At 49.6% G+C, this 27,985-nt stretch overlaps 1 protein-coding gene across 1 annotated transcript; it reads left to right on the top strand.

Moving 5' to 3' along the window:
* LOC120747861 (hydrocephalus-inducing protein-like) lies at positions 1-27,985 on the top strand (the record flags this gene model as incomplete). The annotated part of the gene is made up of 16 exons (XM_040053896.1): positions 1-122; positions 1,433-1,637; positions 2,283-2,475; positions 3,591-3,690; positions 4,961-5,079; positions 6,254-6,477; positions 8,211-8,278; positions 9,584-9,816; positions 10,631-10,731; positions 11,967-12,102; positions 13,083-13,247; positions 14,136-14,288; positions 16,123-16,361; positions 26,484-26,742; positions 27,362-27,505; positions 27,941-27,985. Coding segments are annotated over 16 exons (2,506 nt in total), but the record flags the coding sequence as incomplete, so codon positions are not given.

Below are 27,985 nucleotides of genomic sequence, written 5' to 3'. Positions count from 1 at the left end.
TCCTTTCTCCGTGGTTCCAGCCACAGGAACTCTGGGCGCTGGTGACACCATGCAGGTGACAGTGGGATTTCACCCGCTGACGGCTGGTGACCATTCTGGATCCCTGGTAGTGTGCTGCACAGGTGAGTGCCGGGCCCTGCACGGGGCACAGGGACAGTTCTCCACCATCACTCCCTGCTCTCCCATCCCCCTCCGTTCCCTCTGGACGTAGCTCCCCTGTTCCAGCTTTACCCCAAAGAAAACTGAGAACTAGTTGGTGTTTGGGGGGTTGATAAAGTGGATCCCCTCTAACAGGGCTAAGATTTTTGCAATCCTGTTTTGCCGGGAGTTGCTGAGTGGAGGAAGGAGGAACCCTGATTCTCCATCACCGTGTGGCTATGCCTGGGTGAAGTTTTATTTTATTCCTGGGCAGTGCCATATGTGAGGTGTGAGGTCTCCATCAGGCTCTCTGTAATGCAGTGTATTTCTTGCACACCTCTGTCCCGTAATTTCCGCTTTTCCTTTGGCTTGTCACAGACCCTTTTTCTATGTTGCTCTCTACACATATATGCAGTTTCTGTCTAATAACATTTTCAGGCCCTCGAGTTCCTGTTTGGTGACAAATCAAGACAAATTTTTCCTCGTCCCTATTTCCCAGGCTGTTCATGCTGTTGCAAACCTCTCACATCTATCTCCCATTTGATTTCCCATAGACTGAGGAATCCCATTCAGTCTTCATATAGAAGCTGCTCTGTACTTACTAATCTTTCCTTTGTCCCTTTTTAATTTAATTTGAAATGCTCCAGCTTGGTTTTTGAGATCAGAACAATATAAAACATTTCAAGACTGATGGGGCTGTGGGTTTGGACAGGGAGATGATGATGGTTTTTATGGTGTTCATTTTGTAGTGGTTTGTCATATTGCAGAGCCAGGCTGGTTGCGTTTCCTGGCCTGTGTCCCCTCCTGCTGTGGGCTGTCACTTCACTTGTTCCTCTGGGCCTCCTTTTTCTGCGCACATGCCCCCAGGCATATTTGCCTTTCAGCAACAAGGGATCCAAGGGATCAGGAGAGACAGGAGTCTCATGGGATGCCCAGGGGAGACCTGGGCAAGGCAGGACTGACCAGGGCTCCTCAGCATCTCCTGAAGAACTTTGATACAGAAATGCCAGTGATCTGAGTGGGTCACCTGAGCACATCTGACAAATCTCACTGTACATACTGTCAGCTTGGGGCCAAATCTCTACAAACACGCTCAGAAATAAGGGGTTTAAGGAGGTGCCCAGGACATCCTCACACTGTACACACAGAGCTGTCAGGGCATGATGAAGATACTGATCCATGGAACTGCTAATACAGCTAAAGCTGTGACACTTTGTTCTGTGACCTGTGGTTTGCTCTGTTCCTTGTGCTTCCATCAGCAACTGAGCTGAACAAAGACTCTGCTTTGTTCCAGGTGAAGAAAGTATTTGCACAAACCTTCAGGGAAAAGCTGAAGATGTAAACATTGAGTTGAACACAAATTTTGTGAAGGTTGAGAAGACTTTTGTCAACATGTCAAAACACACAACCATGTTCATCAAAAACAGCAGTAACATCACAGCCCACTTCCAGTGGAAGGCTTTTCCTACTGAGGAACACGAGAATGAAGAGAAGAGGAGGTTGGTTTGAAAAATGCATTTTATGAGATACATGGCCCAAGACTAAAACTAATGTATGGCCCCACGTTGAATGGTTTCGGCCAAGTAAACCATCCCTGGCATTAGGGTGTGTGTCCCTGGGCCTCAGGAGCCCAGCACTTGGCATTCCAGTTCCATTTATACTCCAGCCAAGGATGGCATTTTGGGAAGGAAAAGTTGATTGCAATGACAGGATTTCCTCAAGTTCTTATTGGGCTTTTGCCTCTCTAATCTTCTTCCTACATGACCTGGCAACATCCTTAAACATTTCCTGAGTTGCCAGCCCCTCTTTCCAAAGGTGAAAGCCTCTCACCATCCCATCATTTCCATTTAATATTATGCAGTAGCCTAAGAAATGTAGATGTTTATCACACTGCTATTTCCAAGTTTTGGTCACAGCAGAAATAATTTTAAAAAGTATAACATACAGCAAAGTTATTTCAATATTATCCATATAGCATTCATTTTAATATTTGCGAAAAGCCAACAATACAATCTGTATTTATAACCCTGGGGAGCTGCTGCTGCTCCTCCCCAAGTGCTTGGCTCTCCTGCACTTCCACTTCTGTCTGCAAATATGTGGCTTATTAAACAAGCTGCTGCCTTTGTCTCTCCCTGTGGCTGCAGGCAGTGTTCTTTGCTGCAGCCATCGGCCAAGGTCTGGCTGGAAGCCTACAAAAAGGACAAGAAAATGGAGAAGGAGAAGGGGTTTTGTGAAAATCGCGCCCTCCTCCTCTGCAACAAGTACAAGCAGGACAATGCAAAGGTGCAAGCAGACCCCATGCTGTTCTCCAATGATATTTTTTTCATTGAGCCAATGGTAAGTGATAGCTGAGAACCTATTTTTCCTCCTTTTCCTCTTCCTCCTCCCACCCACCCTACCCTCACCCCGTCCCCCCGGATGCGGTCACTCGGCAGATCCTCAGCTGCCTCGATGTGCTGAGAGGGAGGACATGGAGTTTCTGGTGGTGCGGCTGCAGAGCTCTCTGCTAAAGGCATTTCTGCCCTGCAGGAGCAAGGCAGGGCTGGGAGCCTGACAAAGCCCAGCTCTGCTGCCAGGGCTCGAGCTCAGGGGCACTCCGTGCATGCCCTTGCAGTGTCCCCAGGGACCCTTATTGTAGGTAGGGGCTCCCCTGTCATGTGCTGTGCTGTGTGGGGTTTAGCAGAGAGTGTTGGAGCACTGCCAGTTCCATATTGACCTGAAGCGTGCAATGGTTCTCTGGAAAAGGAGGCCAAATTCAGCCCAAGGTTAATCATAGAAATGCCAATCCCTTCCTGTAAGCACGACTTGCACTGTTTGTGAGTCTCCCTTCCAGTGTCGTCTGTGAGCCTGGACACAAGGGTGGGAAGTTCAAATGGGCCTTTTGAGTTCTCTGGCACACAGGAACAAAAAACCTTCTCCTTTTCTGCTTATGTAAGCAACCCCCCACGTCCTCCCATCAGCCAGAGCCCTGATTTTGAGTGTTGGCATTGTGAGAGATGATGAATGCCTGGTGCCTGCACAGTGCAAAATCCCTTCTCATCTTGGAGTAAACCCTAGAATAATCCCAGCCTCTGCTTTCTTTCCAAACAGGTTAAACTAATATTTTTATTTCCAAGGAAGGGGATCATGTTCTCTTCTTGGTTACTCCTATGGCCCATCTGAGGCCAAGGGTCACCAGTGCCCAGTGGCAGTTACATACCACTGTGGCTGACAGCAGCGTGATGTGACCAAGAGCTTGTGTCAGAGCAGCAGGAATATTGTGGAAAGTGGGAGCTGATCAGCTGAGCATTAAGAGCTTCCAGCAGTGTGTTGAGCTGGGTCTGGAGTGTTTCCTCGGGCTTCTTGTGTTGTTCACTCATCATTGATGCTCTAAAGAAAGGCTCGCAGGACCGGTTGAAAAAAGGAAGTGTGAAGTTTGAAGATAAATGTTTTGCTGTCTATTTCTGTTTTAGGAGGGAGAGATTGGGCCACATTGTTTGGCCGAAATCAAGGTGACCTTTAAACCCCTAGAAGCACGAGAGTATCGATGTGTGGCTTACTGCAACATCTCAGGTACAGCTCCTTTCCCCTGCTTCTCTCACCCACAGTGAAGCCATGGTGCAAGCCTGAGCCCACTGGGCTCCCATGTAACTGCTGGCAAGAGTCCCTGGTCAGCAGGGCAGCGCTGGCACACCCCCACTGTCCCTGCAGCTTCCAGGGAGTCTCCCGTGCAAGGCCAGGGCTCGGAACACCTGTGTCTGGATTGCTGATCCCAGAACAACCCAGGCAGGGAGTGCAGGGAGAAGTTTTCATGCCATGGCTTTGCCAGCATTTCCTCAAAGGCCAAGGAGCTACAGAGCAGAACAGCTTTAGTGAACAAGCACTAAGCCCCTCTAGACCACTGACCTCCATTTGGGTCCATTTGACCTGGATCCATCATCAGGCAGTAGGAGCTGGCTTAGAAATGTGTTCCCTGACCCCGGCTCACCTCCCACTGCCAGACACCACCAGGCCAGAGGTGGCTGAGCCCTGCTGAGCCCAGGCTGTTTGTAGAAGAACCACCCTTGGCCAGCACCTGCTTCTCTCCTTGTGTGGGAATTGTCACCTTGCAGCTCTCAGACTGTGGAAACAGAACACAGTTCTGAGTGTCAGAAACTGAGGACTTTGGCAACAAGGTCGTGTGCTACTGGGCCAGGTGATTTGGCAGTTGCTGCCTGCCAATTTGCCAGGAAGCAACTGCCAAACTCTTAATGAGCTTTGTGCCGTCATGGAATGGATTTCCAAGTTCCTCTAAGTGCATGGGAAGGAAACCATAGGGTCATAGTATGTTAAGGATGGAATGGACCTTAAGGATGGAATGGAAGATCATCTAGTCCCAAGGCCCCTGCCATGGGCAGGGACACCTCCCACTAGACCAGGCAGCTCCAAGCCCCGTCCAGCCTGGCTTTGAACACTTTCAGGGCTGGAACCTCCACAACTCGCCTGGGGAACTTGCTCCAGTGTCTCACCACCCTCACAGTTAAAAATTTCTTCCTAACATGTAACGTAAATTTCCTTTCAATTTACACCTGTTACTCCTTGGCCTGTCACTACAGGACATCAGAGATGTTTTAAACTCAGCAAACCGGTGGCTAAAATTGGAAACCAGCCCAAGGAATGGGTTAGAAATTGCAAGTCAACCCCAGGGGATATCTCCTGAGGGAAGAGAAGGGTCCATATCTTGTCCTGCAGCATCAGGAGCTGGTTGCATGCAGCTCAGAGCCAGGGACAAGCATTGAGGCAGCCTGGAAAAATACAGTATAACAGAGGGAATTACTGTACTGAAATGGACATCTCTCCCCAGGCCGTGAGAGCAGGCTGCCCCTGTGCCTCAGAGGGGAAGGCCAAGGACCCTTGGTTGAGCTCTGCAGTGATACCCTGAACCTTGGGAGCCTTTCTGCCAACACCCCCCACAACTGTGAGGTGAGTACCAGGGGTTGGGATGGATCCTGATGGCTCCTGAGGCAGCTGCAAGCTTGGTGGACCCGTGGAATTCCTGGCAACCTGGGCAGTTGTGAGCAGGGAATATTTCACATACTGGTCAAATCTGGGGGAGTCAGAAAGGTGTGTCTGTTGTCCAGGAAGCTCCAATCCCTTCTTTTGGGTAGCCTCCCTTAGAGATCAGCTGGGAGGCTTCCTGCAAAACAACCCCTTGGCATATGAAACCAACCCTGGGTCAAAAAGCTGCCTGTTCAGAGGCTTTTGTGGCAGCACCAGACACAAGGCACCTTTGTACTGGGCTGCTCAGAAGCAGGTGGAAAAACTGTCTATGTTTTGAGCTTCAGGCCACTGAAAACAATTTTCAGTGTCCTGCTTATTCCTGGAAGTCACAGGAAAGCCTTCCAGCCTCCTGGCTCAGTGCTGGCCCTTGCAAAGGGCTTGGGAGCTCTTTCCCTTGCTGACCAGTCCCTCACCACGCTTCAACCTTGGAGCATCTCTGGCTCTAGAAAGAGAAAAGTGTTCCTGGGAATAAAGCAAAGGATTTTTCTACCTATTTACCTCCCTCCAATAGTGTCAAGTTTGCAAAAAAAAAAAAAAAAAAAAAAAAATAGAGAGCAACTGAAAGAGGTAGAAAAAGAGGCGCTACATCATGCCAGACACTTTCAAGTTTGGCTGTGGAAGGGAAAGACACACTGAGTTTTCTTACCAAAAGATGGTGCTGTCTGTACATTTCGATGCTGATGCCTCATTCTCAATGTGTTGTTCTCCTGATATGGGAAAAGGTGAATGAGTAGATGGTGCTGTTGGAGCTGTGCTAACTGGGGCAGCGGCAGCTCTGTGGCGATTCACTACGCAGCTGCAATCACCCCACGTTGCTCTCAGGGCCAGGTCTGAATGAGCTTGGTGACGCTGGCCAGAGGTGGCCTGCTCTGTGTCCATGGGATAACCCCAGGGTGACTCTGGCTATGTGGAGTTACCACTGCTTTGCATGAAAACCCAAAGGCAGAACTTGTCCTGTTGTATTTTTTTGACTTCTGCCATCCAGCAGCACAAAGCATCTTCTGACTTTTCTGGGTGTTAATTGCACCATTAGAAAATAACTCCCAAGAAGGTAAGATTCCACACGTGTTTCTATTTTGCTTTCTTGATGCTGCAGGTGAAACTGATTAACAAAGGACTCCTTGATGCTCCCTTCACCTACATCCCTTCAATCACAAACGTGGGCTCCTGCTTCAAGTTTGCACCTGAGGAGGGCATCCTTGCACCGGGTGAGATCCAGACTATTCAGATCTCCTTCAATGCCACCGTGTTGGGGTACTTTGATGAACAATTCCAATTCAGTGTGGCTGGATCTCCTACGCCTGTGATCCTGACCATCAAGTAAGGACTCTGGGAGCTTGGCGGGCACATGTGTAGCTGTATCTGGGACTTCCCCCATCTACCTCATGTTGGGGTTGAGCAGAGAAAAAAGGTGTTTCCTAAGGTCTTAATCTCTGCTCTGTCCTGGGATTGCCTTACTGTGAGGATGCCCGCTGCCCTGTGTGGTACCTGGGGGGGTGGAATGACTCCTCCCTGCAGGGATCTCTCTCTGCCTTGGGCCATGGCATGGATCAGCTTTGGGCAGTAGCTGCTCTGGGTGCTCTGAGATGTCCCACCTGAACACCCAGCAGGGCCCCCAGGGCTTTGGAGATGGGCCAGCCTGGGTGATTCTGCACCAGCAGCAGTGTTTCTAAAAGCTCTGTTAATAATCCATCCCAAATGAGCCTCAGCTCACCTCTCATGGCCATGCTGTGGGGGACAAGCTGTGCTCCCAACTCCTGTGCAGAGTGCTCTGGTGCCTCCTTTCCATAGCCAGGAAAAGGCTGATGTGGGAGACAGGGAACTGTGCAGCAGGAACTGTCCCCAGGACATGGGCATCATCCCATGGGCTGGTGCCATTGCAAGAGATAATCCTGGCCCAGCAAAAAGGAGAAGGGGTGATGACAGGGGAGGCAGAGCTCAGTCCTAGGACCAGAGCAGCATGAGGGCTTGTTCCTGCTAGCCTGAGCCATGTGCTGATAGGATAATGTAGTGTAAGCAGGAAAGCTGATGCTGGCTGCTCTGGAGCTAGGCTGCTGCTGTTGGGAGGCACAGGATCAAGGCAGTAAAGAAATGAAAGCAATCTGCAGTCAATTATACCAATAAGATAAGGGAGATGTATAAAAAAGAACCTGACATTTATTACTTAGCAAGAGAAAAGCGTTGAGTAGGTGTGCTCGTAGTAGAGAAACAATTATGCTGGCTTTGTTTTTGGAGGAAAAGTGCCGCTTTTTTATTTTGGAAATCAAGAGGGAACCTTTCACCATCCAATAATGGATTCTCCTCTGTCCCTTCCCCAAACTGGTCATGGGATGTTACTGCATAAGCAGCTTTCTCCTTGAGCAAGGGCAGGTGTCTCTTGTTGAGGTGTGAGAGCAGAGCCAGTGGCAGTCCTGTGAACACAGGTGAAGGCACAGTTCACTGGTCCTTGACTTTTAACCAGAAGTCAGAGGGGGCATTGATTGGCATCAACCATGAAATAAACTCGTGTTGTGCAGCTTCACGTGCTGGTGTCAGTGGATGCTGGTGACTTTTGGAGTCTGTCTGCTGAGTTCGAGGACACGTGAGGAGGTGTGGTAGATCGGGACACCCATGTCTGGTGGTTTAAGCGATTGCTCTTGGCTGTGTCAGCTGGTGCGCTGGTGACAAACCGGTCCTTTCCTCTAGGATTCATCTGTCCACTGTGTAGAACTGTTGGTGCTCTATTCAGATGATGTTTGGGGCTCCCTTGGCTTCCTGTCTCAAAACTGTCATGTCTGGGTGTAGGTTCAGGGTCCTTCAAGGGACCACCAGCAACTCGGGGGCTTTTCCTGCCTGCCCTGTGCCCAGAGCCCCATCAGTGGCTGTCTGCTGCTGGCCACTTGGCTTCAGCTGCCTCCCGTGCCCATGGACACTGTGCTGAGCACATGGTGGTGTGTCGATTTGAAACCCACAGTGCCTCTGACACCAGGTTTTATGTCCCTGAGCCACGACAGCCAGAGGCTTTGCAATTCCCTTTAACCAAGCCATTTCGTCCTCTGTCCTCCTCATCGCAGGGGGCGTGTCCATAGACCGACTTTACACTTCGACGTCGATGAGCTCGACTTTGGTGACATCTCCTTTGGTGAGTGTTCCCTGGGCTGGGACACAGCGGGAGGGATCTGTGCGTTCCAGAAAGGACCACTCGAACATAAAAGCATCCGGCACTCATGTTCTGCCACAGCAGCCTCTTCAGGGTGTGAACTGCAGGGCTGCTGGTGCCTCAGGTGGCATTTTGCCACTGTGGCATCAAATAGAACCAAGTATTTGCTGGTGTCTCTGACAGATTCTGCCAAGGGAAGCAGGAATTTTCCTGGAATGGAAAGATGACCCCCTCCCTCCAAGTTATTATACCTTTGACATGACAGGGCTTCCAGGCATAAATATGGGAAAAGGAATAACCGTTCTTTACTAGAATATACCAGGACAGCACAGACAACAATGCAATGGTGCAAGTTTCCAACCCGCCAAGTCCTGTTTTCCCCCCTTGGTGTAGTTATGATCACAGGCAGGAGGAGCTGCGGGCTCTGGCAGGGCAGTGATCCCCTCCCAGCCAGCCCCGGCAGGGCGGGAAGGAGGAAATCGCTGCCTTTGCAAACGACGGGCAGCAGGGCATCTCGGCACTGCCACACAGCAGCAGGCAGAAGCGGGGAAGGCAGGCAGGTTCGATCACGGTGCTGAGTTGCAGCCTGGTGAAGTCCCGGGGCCAAGCACACAACGTCACGCAGCACCACGCTGCCGACCTTCCCTCAGTCTCATTTGAGGTTCTGACATCTGTGTTTGTCCCTTTGTGCCTCTCGTCTCCCTGCTGGAGTCACTGCTGGAGCTGGCAGTGATCACTCTTGACGGGCACAGAGAAGCTCTGGGCTGTGTCTGCAGTTGTTTTCCCCTCATCTGTGTTCAAATGACTCTTGGCGAGCAGGCCTGGGGAGAAGTCTCCTCCCCACAGAGCTGGCCAGCCAAGCCAGATGTCCACTTCAGAGCAGGTTGTGGCTGGTGTCCAGGCTCTGCAGGACATCCCCACCATGCACGGCTGTGTCTCTGGCTTTCCAGTACGGAAAGCAAATCTCAGAGCTAAAGCGGGGTAAACCCTTGCAGGCAGCAATCACAGGGAGCAGCGTGGGTGTGATGTCCCCATTTGTTGGGTCAGGTGCGACAAGGTTCCTAATTGCTAATCTCGAAGCAAGGCTCGGATTTGTCTCCAGTTGAGTGGGCTCTGAGCTGTCACGTGCTCAGTCTGTTTGGCCCAAACCAAGAGATGCCTTAAGGATCCTGCAGAGAGAAACTGCATTAGAGTGCTTTGCATCATGTTCTAGCTCCTGATTCCATCCTCCCTTTCTTTTGCTGTAGCTTCTTCTCAATGATGACTGAATTTGTGTCCTTTTCCTAGGCTTTCCCTTCACCAGGCTCTGTCGCCTGACTAACACCTCCCTGGTGCCAGTGACGTTCAAGCTCCGCGTGTCGGACGATGGCACGCAGCCTGCTGTTAGCAGCTTTGATCAAATACGCAGCGACAGTGACCCGTCCTGGAGGGAGGGACTTCATTCTTCTGTGAAGCCAAGGGAGTTTACAATGAATCCCAGCCAAGGGACCATCCTCCCCCAGGGACACCAGGATATCGAGGTACGGAAAGAGTCCAGCCATCCACACTTCAGCACCAGGGCTGAAGCTTCACTGGAGTGTGGGAGGGCTTTAGCTCTGATGCCAGCTTTGAGCATCGTGTGAGTGAGAGATCTGCACTGGTGTGAGGCCTCTGTTAGCTGGGCTACTTGGGATGTTCCTGAAGGAGCACTGCTTTGTTTCCAAAATCACAAGCTGAAATCATGTAGCAGATGGTCAAGTGCTGAGGCCATTCTTGTGTTTTTGCGGGCAATTTCTTTGATTGCAAGTGGGCAGAGCAAGGATGAGGACAGAAGGTGGCTGTTAAAGAGATGTCATTGTATAAAGCAGTTTGCTTTTCTTCTTGGTCTCATTCCTCCTCTCCTGGGGAGCAGAATGATTTGTGTTCACTGCAGGGATCTCCAGTGAAGACCAAAAACTCCCCAGGCCATGAACTGCCCAGCACGTGCTGGGCCACACTTTGCCCTCAGCTTCCTGCTGTAAAGCTGAACTCATTCTGTTCAAGTCAGCAGATTTCCTCTGCATTTATGTCATCAGATGACAAATTGGCCCCTTAATTTGAAGACAGCAGTGCATCGAGCTTTAGTCTAATTTTTTAATTTAGCTGACCTATGCCCTGATAGCAAGGTGTGCGCATCAAATCTGGTCTTTGCCAGAAGGCTTTTGTTACTCTCAGAGACCGTGCTCTACCCATGGACCAGCAGAAGAGTTAAGGCAAAAGCCTCCCTTTCCTTAGCACCAAACAAGAACTGGAGGATACCACACGTGGGTAATGAACTTTTGTAAGGAGGAATTTACTGCTCTTCTCTTCCACCAGGTCACCCTGTGTCCTAACACTGTGACGGAATTCTGCCGGAAATTGCTGGTGGACCTGGAGGAGATTGGCGAGGGAGTGGCATCACTGGTCCTCCAGGCCAGGTACCAGCACTTCCCTGGCCTCCCCCAGCACACTGCCTTGCACAGGGTGTGCAGGCTGCAGATCCCAAGGAGAAGGGTTGTTTAATGACCTCATGTTCTGCCCAGCTGGACGTGAGAACAGCAGTGCTTGGAAGGCAGCCTGTGGTGAAAAGCACCCCTACTCACAGCCCAGCATGGTCCTGGGCCTTTTTCTAAAGGGACCAGGAATTATATAATTCATTGGCCTGGTGCTTGAGGTGGAACTAATTTCCTAAGGGCCTCCTCTCCTTCTTCCTGCATGAGGTGGAGTTGTGCTGGGTTGCAACCACCCTGCATTGGTTTGGGACACACCAAGCAGCCTGCTGAGAGTCAGGGTGTGGTTCTGTTAATGAGGGCGTGTGACAGTGGGGAAGTGGCTGACAGCAAGAGTGGTGAGGACGAGATCTTAAGAGGAGAAATCAGCCCATGGTGTTCAGCTCTAGTTTTTCTCCTTCCCTCTGCTTCCTATTTTGAGCTTTGATGTTCTCAGACTTAAAGCAAAAGTTGCTCTTGCTGCAGCAGAATTCCATCGTGCTGTGCTGCTCTAGGTGTCAGTTTAATGACAAGAAGGAAGCAGTTCCCTGGTGCTGTTCCCACTCCCAGGCAGAGCCATCCACTCAGTGCCTGGGCTGCCATTTTTTAAAGCAAGTGCTATTGGGGACAGTCAGTGCATGGACCTGTGGAGTGAAGGACAGAGGGAGCTGTAGGAACCGGGAGGGCGTGATCACCCCTCTGTAGGGCAGGTGGTGTCTCGTGCCCTCCAAGGCTGGGGCAAACAGCTGAGTTCTCAGGCAGGGCAACAGCACCATGGGAGAGAAGGGAGTCATTTTTACTGAGACACTGGAGTCGTGTGTTCCTTGAGCCTTCGTGAGCACTGATCCTTGTTGGGAAGGCTCCCCCAGAGCTCATGGATCACTGGCACTGTTACAGGAGTCCTTGCAAGCCTTCTTGGGTAAAGGAGGGGCTGAGGCAGCTGTGGGACAAAGTGCTTTGCCTGGGGCACCTGGCAGCCTCTGGGCGCTGCCTCTCAGCGTTTGCCCCTCCTTGACAAGACATGTTTGTGTGGGAAGACTTAGAAGGCAATTTATCACTGTAGGGCTGTTAAATGTCTATTTGACAGTGACAAATGTGTTATGCTCCATTTCACAATCTTTGGGGGTAAATGTTCTCCATTCTCTTCGTGTCTCTGATTCCCTTGGGGTCATCTCTTTGCCCAGATGTTTCGTTCCTAAACTGCAAGTGTACCCCCCAATCCTGTGCATCGATGACAGCTGCCTGAAGGTGCCATTCAAGAGGAAGTTCTTCATGAGGAATAACACCCACCTTCCTGGCTGCTATGGCCTAATTCCCCAGGTTTGGCATCGCACCCACCTCCTCCTCTCTAATATTATTGAGGAGATTATTAGGGGGAAAAAAGGGGTTTGGATAAGACCTTGCTGGTTTCTGTTTGGTGTTAAAGAGCTGCTGGGAACAGGATCCTACCTGAATGTAAACTTTAGGATGCAGTTTAACCTCCTGAGGAAACAGGTTACATTCTAGTCTTCAGGGTGTTTTCTCGTGGGAGATCTTAGAGGGTTGTGTGATGTGGCTCTCTCTCCTGGAGCCTGTGCTCCATTTTTACCTCGCCTTGAGGTAAAAAAGCTTGAGACAGAATCCACACCAGAAGGCATTTTCCCTTCAGGGCCTTAAAGATCCCAGAGGCTGCTGGGACCTTTTCTTTTGGAGAGAGCAGGCGTCTGTCAATGGCAAAAGGAAAGAGTCTGCCCTTGGTCAGGGGGGTGGTCACGGCTTTATTCTGGGGTCCTGCCCCCGCAGAGTCCAGAGATCTGTCCAGTCCCCGTCCCTGTCCCGGTCCCAAGAGCGAGAAAGATTTTCCCACCTGGTCTCCTTGCTTTACCCAGGGGGAAGGGGCTAGAGGCAGGGATAAGGTGGGAGTGGAACGGAGTTGGGTTACATTCCAGTGTGGGAGGATGGGCAGGGAGAAGGAGCAGGGACAAACCTCGTGATAACATTTTCCAGGGGAACAGGGTGGTACAGAAGAAACCGTTACAAAACCCAATGTAAAAATGAAATACAATATAAACCCAAATAACGCGCAACAACAATTGTGAAGAGCCGCTGCATGCACAGACACCGATGCCTGTGCTGGCAGCCTCCTTGCAGAACCCTCTGAGAATGCTAAGCCTATAATTCTTGCATTTTTGTTTGTGCCTTTTACCTTTGTCCTGGGGATTTTTAAAAATGTGCGTGAGTTGCTGTTGTGGTGGATGTTAAGGAGTTTAAAGTTCCTTCAGAGGTCCCTCTGAAGTTGCATTTGATTCTGTCCCTTCTAGGAACGCAAGGAGGACTCTCCTGTGTTCTACTCTAGCCCCAAACCCTGTGGGATTGTCCAGCCTCACAGCACTGCAGAGATTCCAATTGTAGTTGAAGCCCAAACATTGGGCAAGCATCGCACCAGAGCTCCTATCGGCGTGTTCGGGGATGAAAGAAACCCACTGGTGAGTGCAAGGGGAGGTGTGTGCCTTTGTGCAACAGTGTGCAGGGATTCTTCTGGGGAAAACAGGCACAGGCTGCTGTGGGGAAGGACAGAAGGGATTGGTGGCATAAACAGCTCATGCCTTTACAGATGGTAATCTCAGTGTCTGACCCAGAATGTAGTTCATCTAAGCTGGAGTCGGGGGTTAATTTTTGTTAATTACTCTTTCAAATGCTGTTAACTTTGGAAACATCTGGTTTAAAATGTCATCTCTCAGCACAAAAGAGGGTGTCAGAAGACTTCTGGGGACCTTGAGCTTTCTGTAAAAGAAAGGAAGGCTGGCATTTGAAGCGTAGTTGCAAGGATTTAAATTTATATTTAAACATATGGAAATGATGATGCCAGATTCCCTGGAAGGCACCAAACATCTGAACCTGGACCATTGTGGCACTGCATGTAAATCAGTCAACAGGAAGGGCAGGCAGTGCAGGCTGTGCCAGGGAGCCTGAAGTTTGACAAAGCAGTTGCTTTCAACTTTCAGGCTGCTTACCTTAAAGGGAAGGGTTTATCCCACCAGAATAACCAGTTGTTTAACTGTCAGCCTGATGTTAACTAGAGATTTCTTGCAAAGGTTCTACCTTTGGGCCAATAATTTGGAGTTTGAAAGTTTCACTTAATCCCTTTCAACTTGGAGGTGGATACATAAGTGTGTTTGTTTGTTTGTTTGTATGTTTTGGGGTTTTTTTTTTTTTCCCCAAGAGCCCAGCATTTCAGCTGGAGAGTGGTAGCTGTCCCTAAAGAAATACCTTGAGCGGGGTTCAGCTGTTTAAGCTTTTTTAGGTTTCCCTGTTGTGGTTTGATTTTTTTTTTCCCCCCCCCCTTAATCTTTCTTGCCTGCTTTCATGAACAGGGAATAGAACTACAGAGCTATGGAAAGCTGTCAGAAATCTACCCAAGTCCAAGGCTGATAGAGTTTGGCATGATCCCAGTGCTACAGCCTAATTCACAAAATTTTATCCTCTTCAACGAAGGTCTCGTCCCTAAATACTTCAGGATGAAGATCGTAAGTATCTGTGGGGCTGTCTTCCAGGGAAATTGGCTGGTCAATGGCAGCCATGACTTGGTTTTTATCTGCAAGATTTCCATATTGCCCTGCATGAGAGGAAGCAAGATACTCCAATATTCCATCTGGGCGAGGCAAGAGGAATCAGGCTCAGGAGAGGTTTTAGCTGGGGCACCCCCCAGTGAAATCAGGTGCAGAGATGTTGGACCAGAAATTCATCTGGACTGTGTTGACAAGTTCTCCCCTAATTTTACGGGAGGTCTTTAGCTGTGTGTGTCACATTTTTGGAGCTCTGAGATCAAGAGAAACCTGTGGTCCTTTGCTCCTCAGAGATCATGGATTTCCCTGTGGTCTCCCTGTTCCATCTACATTTGCTTTGTGCCAAACTGCTGTTCATAGCAGAGAACAGGGTGTGAGGTCTGTCCTCAGACTGCCCATGGGGATGCAATTTTCACACCTGCTGTGGGTCAAGCCAGTTGGGCTGTCCACACAAAGACACTGTGTGTGGGGGTTGTGCATCCCCACAGCCTGTGGTCGCTGTGCTGTTGAAGAGCGTCTTTGGGGACCAGCTGCAGAGAAAGGCTGTTCAACATGTGGAGGCTGCATAGGGCAGAAGGAGCTGGGGCTGCTCCCTGGCAGGGGGAGCAGGGCTGGTACAGCCAGGAAGGGCTTGTAGGCTGGGCCTGGGGCTGGGTGGGATGTCTGCTGGAGGGGGAGATCTGTGAGGGGCTTGACGTTTGTTCTTCTTCATGCTGGGTGTGTTGAACTTGGAGCTGGTTAAAACCTGATGCTATGGACTTGTTTATGTCTGTGGATAAAGCCATGTGGGAGAGTCCAGCCACAGCCTCCTGGGCCAAGGAGGAGGGGTGTGAATTTTCCTCTTGCTGCTTTTCGCACTGTTTGGGGGATAAATGTAACCTTAAAGGGAGGGATTTTTCCAGGACAGCTTTCTCTAACTCCACAATGAAATTCTGCTTTCCACCTCTGCAGGGAGCGATGCACCTTGGCTGGGTGGTCGTGGTGTGTAAAGGATGGGCTTCACATGCTCGTACCAGGGCTGGACCTGCAGAGCTGTGCCTGTGCAGCTGTGCTGGTGCAAGGCCTTTCCTCCCTCCCTGGGGCTCTTCCAGCTCTCTTGCCCAATCCTTGGAAGTCCATGAGAAACAGATGACGGGAGTTTTTGGGAAGAGTGGGCCATGCCCACAGGGCACATGTCATCCAGTTTTCTTTCTGTTCCCTGCTTTCCTGCTCTGCTATAACCATTTAGAGCTGACTTTTCCAAAAGCAGAGGGCACTGGGGCACCTCTCTACAGCTGATGATCAGTGGGAAGTGAGGGCTTCAGTCCTTCAGGAGCTGTTGAGAAGCACTGATGGCCCCTTGGGAAAGAGGAGTTTGGTGTTGGGATTTTGCTCAGCTGGTGTTGCAGAGATATTCTTCAGGCTCTCAGCAGTGTCCTCCAGCTGTGTGGTTTCTGGAGTGGGATTTGAGCAGTCATGACGTCCTCTGGCCCTGAGCCTTTGTGAGAAGCCAGGAGAGAGAAAGCAGCTTTCCTTGGCACACACTCCAAAGAAAGACTGGGGAAGGAGCACTCTCTTGAGGATAAGCATCCCCTGTGTTGGGCAAAACTGGGTTAATTAGGTGTGAGTCTGTTAAAGAAGGGTAAATAACAGGTTGTATAAGCTCTGCTGTTGCCTGATACCATAGCTTAAATTTAGGGAAATTAAGCCTTTATGATTTTTATGGTTCCCTCTTTAGTCTCCCCTTTTCTTATATCCCACAAGAGACCAGGGTGTATGGTTTCCACCCTAAATGCATACAATGCTTGTCTTACAGGTTTGTAAACCCCACTGCTACGTTATTGAACCCAGAGAAGGAGTGATCCCTGCTGATGGTGCAGTTCCTGTGACTATCACAGCAACCCTGGATGACACTGGGGTTTTTGATGATGTTATCCAGCTGTTCATTGGGAACAGCCTTTGGAGCATCCTCATGCTCCAGGCTTTGGGCGTTGGCTGCACAATTGTCATAGACAAACCGTTCACCCCGGAGCTCAACTTGGGATACCAGTTCAGGTAGGAGATCTCCCCACTCCCACCTCTCCTCCTGTCTCAACAAGAGGCAGTTTTCCTGTAGTCCTTCAGGCAAGATCTTCTTCAGTGTTCAAAGCCCTGACTCCTTCCCTGAAGGCAGATTCCTTTAGAAACATGTGATGGGCAGTTGAACATTGCTAGATAGCCTCAAAAACCACTGAAAGGGAAACCAGGTGCTAAATTGCCACTGAATTGTCTTTAGTTCTGAGAAAGATAAAGATTTTAACAAAGGGTCCAGGCCATTAGTTATTAGCAGTTAGTAGTTAGTTGTGGGTATCCTCTGTTCTATGTATCAATGTTATCTGTTAGTTATCTGTTTAATGTACTGTTGTACCCTAAAACCCAATCGTAAATGCACTGATTCTGTGGTTCGAATGTTACATTCATCCCGTCCCGTACTTTCCCTGCACCCCTACCTTAGTCTGTAAGCCCTGCTGCTCTCCGAGACACCGCCCACATACCAGCCTGCCCATCAACTTGGGGGCCTCGCCCACTCCTCGCCTGCTCTGGGCCTGTCACCGCCTCTATGCAAATCGAGTATAGCCGGAAGTGAGTCCAGAACCAAGAACCGCTCAGAACAGCGAGCCTGATCAAGACCCGGAGAGACGGAATGCAGCGCTGAGTGGGGAAAGAGCCAAGGTAGCTGCCAGTATCATCTATAAACACCGAAGAGGGGTCGCCATAACCTCTGAAGTCCCTGCTAAGAGTCACCCCCCTAGACATTCGAGCCATCAGCGAGCCTAGGGACTCCCGTGAGGCGTGGCTTCCGGCTCTGCGACGACAGCGGCGCAGATCCGACGTGACCTCCTCCTCGGCGGTGTCCGGCTGGTGCAGCGTGGGCAAGGGCATCCCTACCCCGAGCCGTCCCTCTGCTGAAATCACTAATAAAGGCATTAAAAGGAGATAACCTCGACTCCTGCCCATTTATAACAATTTTGGGGGCTCGTCCGGGATCGCCACGCCCAGAAGAGGACGAAGAAGGGAAGGCGCCGCCCATCTTCGAACTCCTGGGACAGCTGGCGAACATCGGACCCCAGCAACAAGGGACGCAGCATCGAGGAAGACAGCGCCGAGGAGCGCCGGCTGGTAAGTATAGCCGGTGGCGGGAGTGGAGGCGAGCGAGTGTGGTGTGAATGAGACGGGGGCCGGCAGCTCGGACCTCCGAAGCGAGTGTGGACCCCTTAGTACCGCGGTTCCGGGACTCCCGCGAGGGGGCCGGCCGGGAACAGGGGGAAGCGAGTGGAGCCTGAGCGAGTGAGGCGCCTCCAGGGGCATAGTGGGCCCCCCTCCGAACGGGCGGAGGAAACCTAGGGTGTGAGTGGCCCGTGTGAGGTTGATAGGCAACTGGTAGGAGGCCCCACTAGGGATCCCCCCCCACAAGGGTAGTGGCTGGGCCCTGAGGGCGGGTCAACAGGCTACCCGGGGTAGTGGCTGAGGCCCTGAGGGCGGGCCGGCAGGCTACCCAGCGAGCAAGGGCGGTAGGAAGCCCGTAGCGCGGCGGCTGGGGTCCTAAGGGCGGACCTACGGGCCGGCAACGAGGGGGTGCGCCGCTAATCCGGCGTAGTACGGTGGGACCAAGAGTGCGAGCCTTACACTGGGCGGGGGTAGCTCAAAGGGGAGTTATGCTACCGGGTGTAAGGGACCTGCCCTGGCGGGGGTAGACGTGCAAACCGGACGGGAGTGTTGGGCGGGGGTACCACTAGGGTACGCTACCGGACACGTTGGGACCGTTGGGCGGAGGCGTCTATGCTATCCGGGGGCAGCCCACCGGCGGGCGGACAGGACGCTGTCCCGGGTGGGAGTGTGTGTGGTTAGGGAATTACTGAGGTGCGAGTAGTTCAAAGCTAGGGACCGAGTGAGTGTCGCACCGCGACGCACTAATCCTGGCTGCAGGCGGTGCCTGACACCTTGGGCCCCGGTCTATCGGCCGTCTGCGGGGATTAGTTTAGTGTGGCGTCGTGAGTAAGAGAGGGACAGTGGCTGGGCCCTGAGGGCGGGCCAACAGGCTGTCTGAGAGAGTGAAAGAGGGATAGTGGCCAGGACCTAAGGGCGTGCCAGTAAGCTATCCAGAGTGAATGAAATTTTAGATTTTAGTTGCCCGTCTTTAAAATTTCCGTTTGAGTAGGGGCACTTTATAAGATTTTAGTTCAAGAAAGGTCGCTTTTCTAGTTTGCGTTGTCCTGTCGTACAGTAGAGTATTTTCATTTGACTAAGTAAGAATGGGTGTGTGTGGAAGTAAGATCAGGAAGGAGAGAAAAGCGGGAAAAGGGAAGGTAGCTAACATCCCTTCTGATAGCCCACTAGGGAGAATGTTAGACCAGTGGGAGAACAATGAGAAAACTAAGAATTTAAACAAAGTGAAAATGATTCACTATTGCGTGGAAGTATGGCCAACCCTTAATCTACCCGGGGAATGGCCATGGTACGGTACCACCGACTCTTGGATGAGCTCACAGTTAAACCAATATTTGAGAGCCCAAGAGGAAGTAGACACAGAGCAGCTAAGGTATGCTGCTTGCTGGATGCATGTAAGATCAGGTACCGAGACAGTAAAAATTTGCAAGATGCAGGAAAAGGAAGGGAAAAATAAAGATAAGAAAGAAGAGAAGGGTCCTGTATGGGACCCCCTTGAGCACTTACCCCCTCCTCCTATTTACCCTGATCTACCCCAAGTCAGTCCTCAGACCCCTTCCTCACCAGTTTCCTCCCCTGTACCTAATTCCCCTTCCCCTAATTTTTCGGTAGATACGTCCCCGATGGGGACTAATTTTTCTATGAATGCCCCTCTAGTAGGTGCTGTGAATTTTTCTGGGAATACACCCCTAACAGTAACATCTCATAGCTTTAGTAAAAACCCCTTTTATAGCTTTGTAGCTTCTCCTACTCCTCCTTCAGTCTCGCAGCCAGTCTCTCCAAACTCCATACATTCTCCATCGCCATCTAAACTTCCTGTTCCACCTCGTAGCTGGGAGCTAGACCTTAACACCCCGAATACGGACCCCTCTCACAGTACCAACCTCATAGGGGCAACTGAAGTCCCAGAGGGACATAACTATAACACCCGGTCCAGAACTAAACTTTTCCCCTTAAGGGAAGTCCCGATGGGTGGAGTTGCAGGAGGGGTCGGTTTTGTAAATGCTCCACTAACAGCTTCAGAGGTGAGGAATTTCAAGAAAGAACTGGGAAACCTAGTAGAGGACCCTGTAGGAATATCAAATCAAGTTGATCAATTTCTGGGCCCCAATACCTACACGTGGGGAGAGATGAATTCAATTCTGAAGATTTTATTTAGCCCAGAAGAGATTAGAATGATTAGGACCGCCGGGACGAAAATTTGGGAGAAAGAAAACAGAACGGGTCCGCCAGGAGATTACAAATTACCAGTCGTAGATCCGAGGTGGGATCCGAACAGGGAGGAAGACCGGAGAAGTATGGACGACTATCGGAGTCTAATAGTTAAAGGTATAAAGGAATCAGTACCCCGAAGCAATAATACCAGATTAGCATTTGATAATATGCAGGGGAAAGACGAGACTCCCGCAACCTGGTTAAGCAGGTTAAAGAGGAATTTTCAACTTTATTCAAATATAGACCTCGATAGTCCCGAGAGTCAGGTGTTGTTAAAGACACAGTTCGTCACCAAGTCCTGGCCCGATATTAGGAGGAAATTAGAAAAAATAGAAGACTGGCAAGAAAAAGATGTAAATGAGTTGTTAAGAGAGGCTTTAAAGGTCTATCTAAGGAGGGAGGAGGAGAAAACCAAGACGAAAGCAAAGATAATGGTGGCTGTAGCAAGAGAAGCGATACAAGATCAAAACCCTCCCAATCGGAGAAATACCAAGTCAGGGGGAGGAAGGGCCTTACCACCTTGGAAAACTCCTGGGAGGCCAGGAGAGGACAGAAAATGCTTCTATTGTGGGGAGGTTGGACACATAAGAAGAGAGTGTCAGAAATTATCCTTTGATGAAGCCATCACAAAAGAACAGGATGCTTTAGAGAAGCTATTAAAGGGCGAAAACAACGAGGATTAGGGGTGTCATGGGCTCTATGCACTAGGGGACCCGATGTACCACCGAGGTGAGCCCATAGTAAATTTTGAAGTGGGTCCCCAACACGAGGAATATGAATTTTTAGTAGACACTGGAGCAGACCGATCCAGTATTAGGAGGCTTCCAGTGGGAGTTAATGTCGGAACTAGAATATGTGAGGTCGTAGGGGCGGAGGGGAAACCATTCACAGCCTCAATTATAGAAGGAATAGAGGTCAAAGGGAATTCCAAACAAATAAGAGCGGATTTTATTTATTTACCAGAACTAGAGAGCAACCTATTGGGACGCGATTTGCAAGTACTATTAGGAATAGGAGTTATCCCCGAAGGCGGCAAAATGAGAGTAAAGATTATGAAATTAACCGCCGAAGACTTAGAAGAAATAAACCCAGAGGTATGGGCAGAAGGAGGGAAGAGCGGCCTCCTGAATATACCACCTATAGAAGTTAAAATGCAACCAGGAACTCCTCCCATCAGGATAAAACAGTATCCAATGTCTTTGGAAGGGAAGAAAGGGTTGATCCCCATTATTGAACAACTGTTAAAAGAAGGCATCCTGGAACCATGCATGTCCCCACATAACACACCCATCTTAGCTGTGAAGAAAGCGGAAGGGAAATATCGATTGGTTCAGGATTTACGGGAGATTAATAAGAGGACTATCACCAAACACCCTGTAGTCCCTAATCCATACAATCTCCTGAGCCAGATTCCCCAAGAGCATGCCTGGTTCACCATCATAGATTTGAAAGATGCATTTTGGGCATGTCCACTAGCAGAGGGGAGCAGAGACTGGTTTGCGTTCGAATGGGACCATCCTGAAACAAAGAGGAGACAGCAGCTAAGATGGACACGCCTACCCCAAGGGTTCACTGAGTCACCGAATTTATTTGGGCAAGCTTTGGAAAGGCTGCTAGAGCAATTCACCCCAGAAGGACAGGTACAAATCCTCCAGTATGTAGATGATTTACTGATTTCAGGAGAAAACCAACTTGAAGTGAGAACCACCAGCATTAAACTCCTGAATTTTCTGGGGGAAAAAGGGCTGAAAGTATCAAAAAAGAAATTACAATTCGTGAAACCAGAAGTGACCTATTTGGGGCATTTGATTGGCAAAGGATACAAGAAATTAAGCCCTGAAAGGATTGCTGGAATAATAGCAATACCTGCTCCAAAAACCAAAAGAGACATAAGAAAATTATTAGGCCTTTTCGGGTATTGTAGACATTGGATTGATGAGTACACCCAAAATGTGAGATTCCTTTATGATAAATTGGTAAGTCCAGAGCCCATAGAGTGGACACAAGAGGATGAAAAACAATTGGAAAAACTAAAAAACAAATTGTCCACTGCACCTGTCCTGAGCCTGCCCGATCTGAAGAAAGAATTCGATCTATTTGTGAACACCGAAGGAGGAGTGGCCTATGGTGTGTTAGCTCAGGAGTGGGGAGGATGCAAAAAGCCAATTGCTTTCCTTTCCAAGATATTGGATCCTGTAGCCCGAGGGTGGCCAGCCTGTCTGCAAGCTGTAGCCGCCACCGCAGTGTTGGTTGAAGAGTCCCAAAAGCTCACATTAAATGGAAAAATTCAAATTCATACACCTCATGATATCAAAACAGTTTTGAGCCAAAAAGCCCCGGGGTGGGTAACCGATTCCCGGATCCTGAAATATGAGATCACTTTAATAAACTCGGAGAACTTGAGGTTAACAGTTTCCAAAAACCTGAACCCTGCACAGTTCCTCTCTGGGGAACCACCCCTAGACTTAGAGCATGATTGTCTGGAACTTATGAGTCTCCAGACGAAGGTAAGGGAAGATTTGGAAAGTACTCCCTTACCTTATGGAAAAAGATTATTCACTGATGGATCATCACGAGTTCTAGAGGGGAAAAGGGTTTCAGGGTATGCGGTAGTAGAGGGATCCACCATAGAAGACATCCAAGTTCGAGAAACGGGAAAGTTACCCTCGAGTTGGTCCGCCCAACTCTGCGAAATTTATGCTGTAAAAAGGGGACTAGACCTATTAGGAGGAGACCGGAAAACTATTTACACCGATTCGAAGTACGCTTTTGGGATAGTCCATACCTTCGGAAAGATCTGGGAGGAACGGGGATATCTCAATTCAAAAGGGAAGGACCTAGTGCATAAGGAAATGATAAGATCAGTTTTAACGTCCTTGTTAAAACCCATTGAGATTGCTGTGGTACATGTAAAAGGACATCAAAAAGAAACCACATTTGAAGGGAAAGGGAACCAACTAGCAGACAAAGAAGCAAAAAGAGCGGCTCAAGACCCCAAAGGATCAATCAGAATATTGGCCTTAAATGAAACATCAGAGGAAGAGGGAGGGGAAGAGAAACCGAAGTACGATAGAACAGAATTAAAAGCGATCAAGGACCTAGGAATGAGGAAGGGAGAGCATGGGGAATGGTTAACTCCGGATGGCAGGAAGTTTTTGAATAAACCCCTAGCCAGAAGGATTTTAACCGAAATTCACGAACTAACCCACTGGGGAACCCAGGGATTATGTGATCATTTCCTAAGAGAAAACTTTTGCATAGGAATATACAGCATAGCAAAAGCCATAACGCAAGGGTGTACGATCTGCCAAAAAGTCAACCAACGGATAGCGAGGAAAGCCATACCTGGAGGGAGGGAACTAGCTCTGAGACCATTCCAGAGTATTCAGATTGACTTCACTGAGATGCCTCAAATCCAAGGGTACAAACATCTATTGGTCATGGTCGACCACCTTACTCATTGGATAGAGGCGTTCCCGACCAAAAAGGAAACAGCGGAAGTAGTAGCAAAAATACTCCTAGAGCACATAATCCCTCGGTATGGGTTAGTAAATAACATTGATTCGGACAGGGGAACTCATTTTACTGCTAAAATTCTGCGCCAAACTGTTAAAGAATTAGGCATAAATTGGAGATTGCACACCCCCTGGCACCCCCAGAGCTCAGGGAGGGTGGAAAGAATGAACCAGACCCTTAAAAGCGTATTAACAAAATTAATCGAAGAAACACAGTTAAATTGGCTAAAGTGTTTACCCCTAGCTCTCCTGAGAATCAGAACTAGGCCAAGATCGGATATAGGGGCTTCCCCCTATGAGATGATGTTCGGGCTCCCCTTTCTTTTAACAACATACAGTACCGGGGAATATATAGAAGGTGATACAGCCGCCCGAAAGTATCTACAGACCATCGGTAAAACACTAGAAAACCTCAGAATAAAAGGGTATATTCCTCAGACTTCCCCTCTCGACACTAACATACATCAAATAAATCCTGGGGATTGGGTTTTAATTAAATCTTGGAGCACTACCCCATTGACCCCAAAATTTGAAGGTCCTTTCCAGGTACTCCTAACCACTCATACCGCGGTACGCACTAAAGAAAGAGGCTGGACCCACATCACTAGAGTAAAAGGACCTGTGTCACCCCCAAGTGAACCCCCAGACCTAAGCCAACCAGCTGACTCCTCCGATTGGACGGTAACCCCGCAACTGGACCCGCTAAAACTGACGTTTAAAAGGAAAACAAAAACTCAGTAGAAGACTGGAGCAACTCAGTTGAGCCCCAGAGACTGTTAAAGAACTGTGATTAAGAAATTAATTCAAGTGAAGAAAAGTTATTATAAATCACTTGCTGTTGTATTAGGTTTGAAAATTGTTGACATTGTGTAATAAAAGTTCAGTTAATGTTAAAAGCAGTTAAGCAAATAGATAAGTAAATTAGAACATATATTCAAATTTCTCTCCTAGAGCAATCTTTAGAAGGGCGAAATAACCAAATTAACCTCTGAGTGGAAGGAAAGATAACTACAGAACCCTAAGGACAGAACGCGGAGAGCCCCTAAGTCCCAAGAGGCAAGCCCAGGTGAGACCAAAACAATCATGGTTCATACTGGACTCTTGGGGAAGCTGATAGGACTGATACTAGTCCTGGCGATGAATAAACATACAGAAGGGGCCGCTTGCACAAAGTGCTATTCACCCATCTATGATGGGGAGGATTTACAGCAGTTGATAAGGGTTCATACGAATGTAAACCCCACTTGTTTTGAGGCCGGACAACTTACCTCCTGCCAAGAGGAAGGTAAGAAATATTGGGTTGCCAAGAATATAGCCAATTATAGGCAGCGTCTGACTGGAGAATGCCCTATGAGAGAATGGTTCTGCTTAGAAAAGATAGACAATCAGGAAGGGGCCTCAGACCTAGTGAAAGAAAAAAACTCTTAACCATCAGAGAGGATGAATTAAGTGAACTCCCCAACAAAAATTTATTCATTGACTAAGTACAGCAGAAGAAATTTACAATCAATACCAAGAACTCAAAAGAATTGATGCGAGTTAAACTCGATCAAAGAAAAAGAGGGGGGATTGAGAAAGATAAAGATTTTAACAAAGGGTCCAGGCCATTAGTTATTAGCAGTTAGTAGTTAGTTGTGGGTATCCTCTGTTCTATGTATCAATGTTATCTGTTAGTTATCTGTTTAATGTACTGTTGTACCCTTAAACCCCGATCGTAAATGCACTGATTCTGTGGTTCGAATGTTACATTCATCCCGTCCCGTACTTTCCCTGCACCCCTACCTTAGTCTGTAAGCCCTGCTGCTCTCCGAGACACCGCCCACATACCAGCCTGCCCATCAACTTGGGGGCCTCGCCCACTCCTCGCCTGCTCTGGGCCTGTCACCGCCTCTATGCAAATCGAGTATAGCCGGAAGTGAGTCCAGAACCAAGAACCGCTCAGAACAGCGAGCCTGATCAAGACCCGGAGAGACGGAATGCAGCGCTGAGTGGGGAAAGAGCCAAGGTAGCTGCCAGTATCATCTATAAACACCGAAGAGGGGTCGCCATAACCTCTGAAGTCCCTGCTAAGAGTCACCCCCCTAGACATTCGAGCCATCAGCGAGCCTAGGGACTCCCGTGAGGCGTGGCTTCCGGCTCTGCGACGACAGCGGCGCAGATCCGACGTGACCTCCTCCTCGGCGGTGTCCGGCTGGTGCAGCGTGGGCAAGGGCATCCCTACCCCGAGCCGTCCCTCTGCTGAAATCACTAATAAAGGCATTAAAAGGAGATAACCTCGACTCCTGCCCATTTATAACAGTTCTAACACGTTTATGTCCTCACTTGATCAAGCAATGATCTGCAGGCTCCCCTAGAACAAAAGGTTCCTGAAATGGCGCCTGGATGAGGCGGTCCCACCGTGTGGCTGAGGGACCAAGGGAAGATGGCATCACCCTTCCCTTCCCTTCTGAAATGGCGCCTCCCAGGCAGGCAGGGGCCCCGGGAACAAAGAGACAGGAGGGTGACAGCCCCCTCCGGGAAGGCAGGAGCCCACAGAGCAGTTCCAGAGGCAGATGGAAACTTGCTGCTTTGTGTGGAGTCCGCACCGCCGCTGCCGCCGCTTCCTCACGCTGCTTGTGGGCTCTGCTGCTGCCCTGCCTGCCCAGGACCTCACTCGTTTTTCTGCTGCCAGCAGAGTTTGCAAAGTTCAGTTCAAAACGGTTTCTGATTGCAAAATGAAGTTTCTACAAATGGCTACCAGTGCAAAACCAAAGCTGCTACGAACAAGAGAGGCCCTGCTCCCCTGGTTTCCTCTCCTGGAGCAGACAGATGATTTTTTAGCAGCTTGCTGGGATCATCGAGAAACTGCCTCCGAGTTGGCTTTCAAAAAGGCCTGCAATCATGCCCCCACACACAAGGGCCCCAAGGGCAGGTTCTGGGAGATTCAGTAACCGTTTCGGGCGCAGATTAATACAAAATACAGTAACAGTACGAATCACAACAGAATAAACATTTTGGAGGAAAACACCAGGTCCTGTTAGCCTCATCTGGAAAATGCTACATTACCATTTTAAACATATTTCTCTTTGCAATAATGACATCAGAAGAGCAGCTTATCAGACACTGTTTCTGGCCCACATTAAGAGCTGGAAATGAAGACAGTCTCCATGCTATTGACACCTCAGATTGCTCACTGGGAGCAATTTGATGACCAGGGAAATAACTACTCTCATACTCTTTTCCATCCTGGCTTCCATTCTAGCGTCCTTCCCTGCATTCATCGGTTCAGACTAACAAACAGGGGCCACCATTTCCATCGGCTCTTCTGGAAGGTGGAATGTAACAGCCCAGCTGAGGAGGAGGGCCAGAGCACCTCGGCCCTCAGCAGCCCCGAGGCCAAAGATGATTCCCAGAGCCCCAAACGCACCCGCCCCGTGTTTGGGCTGGAGCCACCGTCGATGGACCTGCAGCCAGGAGAGTCTGTGGACATGGTGCTGCAAGGCTTCTCCCGTGTCCCACAGGTGAGGTCCTCACCACGGGCTGAGCCTGGGGAACCATCAGATCCCCTCCCCTGGGCTTGTTCCACAGTCCCTTGTCATCTGCCTGGGGAAATGAGCAGGGCCCTTCAAGAAACTGGTTTAAGACCACACGTTTCTGTGGTGGCAGCAGTTGCTTTCCTTGCTGGCCACCATCAGACCAGTAAGGCTTTATTGTGATTCCGCAGCCACCAAAACCCAGTGCTGATCCCAAAGTAGGGATGGAAGGAAATATTGCTCTTTTGGGGCAGTGTTGCATGCTTAGTCATCAAAGAAGGGCAGAGAACTAAGCTACACTTAGACTAGAAGCCCAAAAAGAAAGGGAAATAAACAAGCGCCGAGTGGTTTATCTGGAGTAAGCACAGAGTAAAGCAAAAGCCATGTGAAGGGAGGGAGTTTCTCACAAGTGCCTTTTGTGGCTATTGGGGTGCAGTGCTACAGACAATTGAGTGCAGGATAAATAAGCTGCATGACAGGAAGAAAAGCGGGCAGTGACCGTAACTCTGTGGTAGGAATAGGGCCCGTGGTGGGTGCTGAGCCAGTGCAGGGCATTTGCTGGATGCCCTCCCACCACCCACTGGTGACAAGAGACTCTTGCATGCAGGTGGTGCGGGATTATGTGAGGTGTGAAGCTGTCATCGGGACAGGCAGCGTGACGAAGAACATAATAGAAACAATCATTACGTGCGAGTTTATTGATCCTTCTATAGAAGTATCACCCAGACAATTCTCGTTCCGGGTGGTGAAGGTAAGTCTCTGGATTGCCTCCTGGCATTTAACAGCATGGCTGAGGGGGGTGTGTGCTTGTGTTAAAGCGCCTCTTTACCCTTCCTGGGGCACTTTGTAAAGTGAGTGAAGATGCTTTTAGAGATGAGACTGGTACTTAACTTCCCCAAGGTAAAAGATCAGTTTACAGCTGCACTGCCAAGGGGGATCGTGGTCACTTCCAGAGAAATGCCAGTTTCTCTGCTCACTGTAAAGGGAGGTTTCTGAGGATCCTCCAAGGCACGGTGATGTCTGTACACCGATGCTGTAGGGAAGCTGGGAAAAATGGAGATTCCTGTGGATTCCTCAGGCTGACAAGGCAAAACCCATCGTCCCCTGTGTCTCTTTGCCTTCTCTGCTGTTGGCATGGATGCTGTATGATATAGCTATATGGTGTAGCTCTGTGCGTTTCCCTAAGCCTCACCTGCCTCAAAGGACCCCAGACACCCTGCAGCTGCAGTGA

Source organism: Hirundo rustica, unplaced genomic scaffold, assembly GCF_015227805.2.
Source record: "Hirundo rustica isolate bHirRus1 unplaced genomic scaffold, bHirRus1.pri.v3 scaffold_234_arrow_ctg1, whole genome shotgun sequence".
NCBI lineage: Eukaryota > Metazoa > Chordata > Aves > Passeriformes > Hirundinidae > Hirundo > Hirundo rustica.
This window is presented reverse-complemented; position numbering and strand designations above follow the sequence as displayed.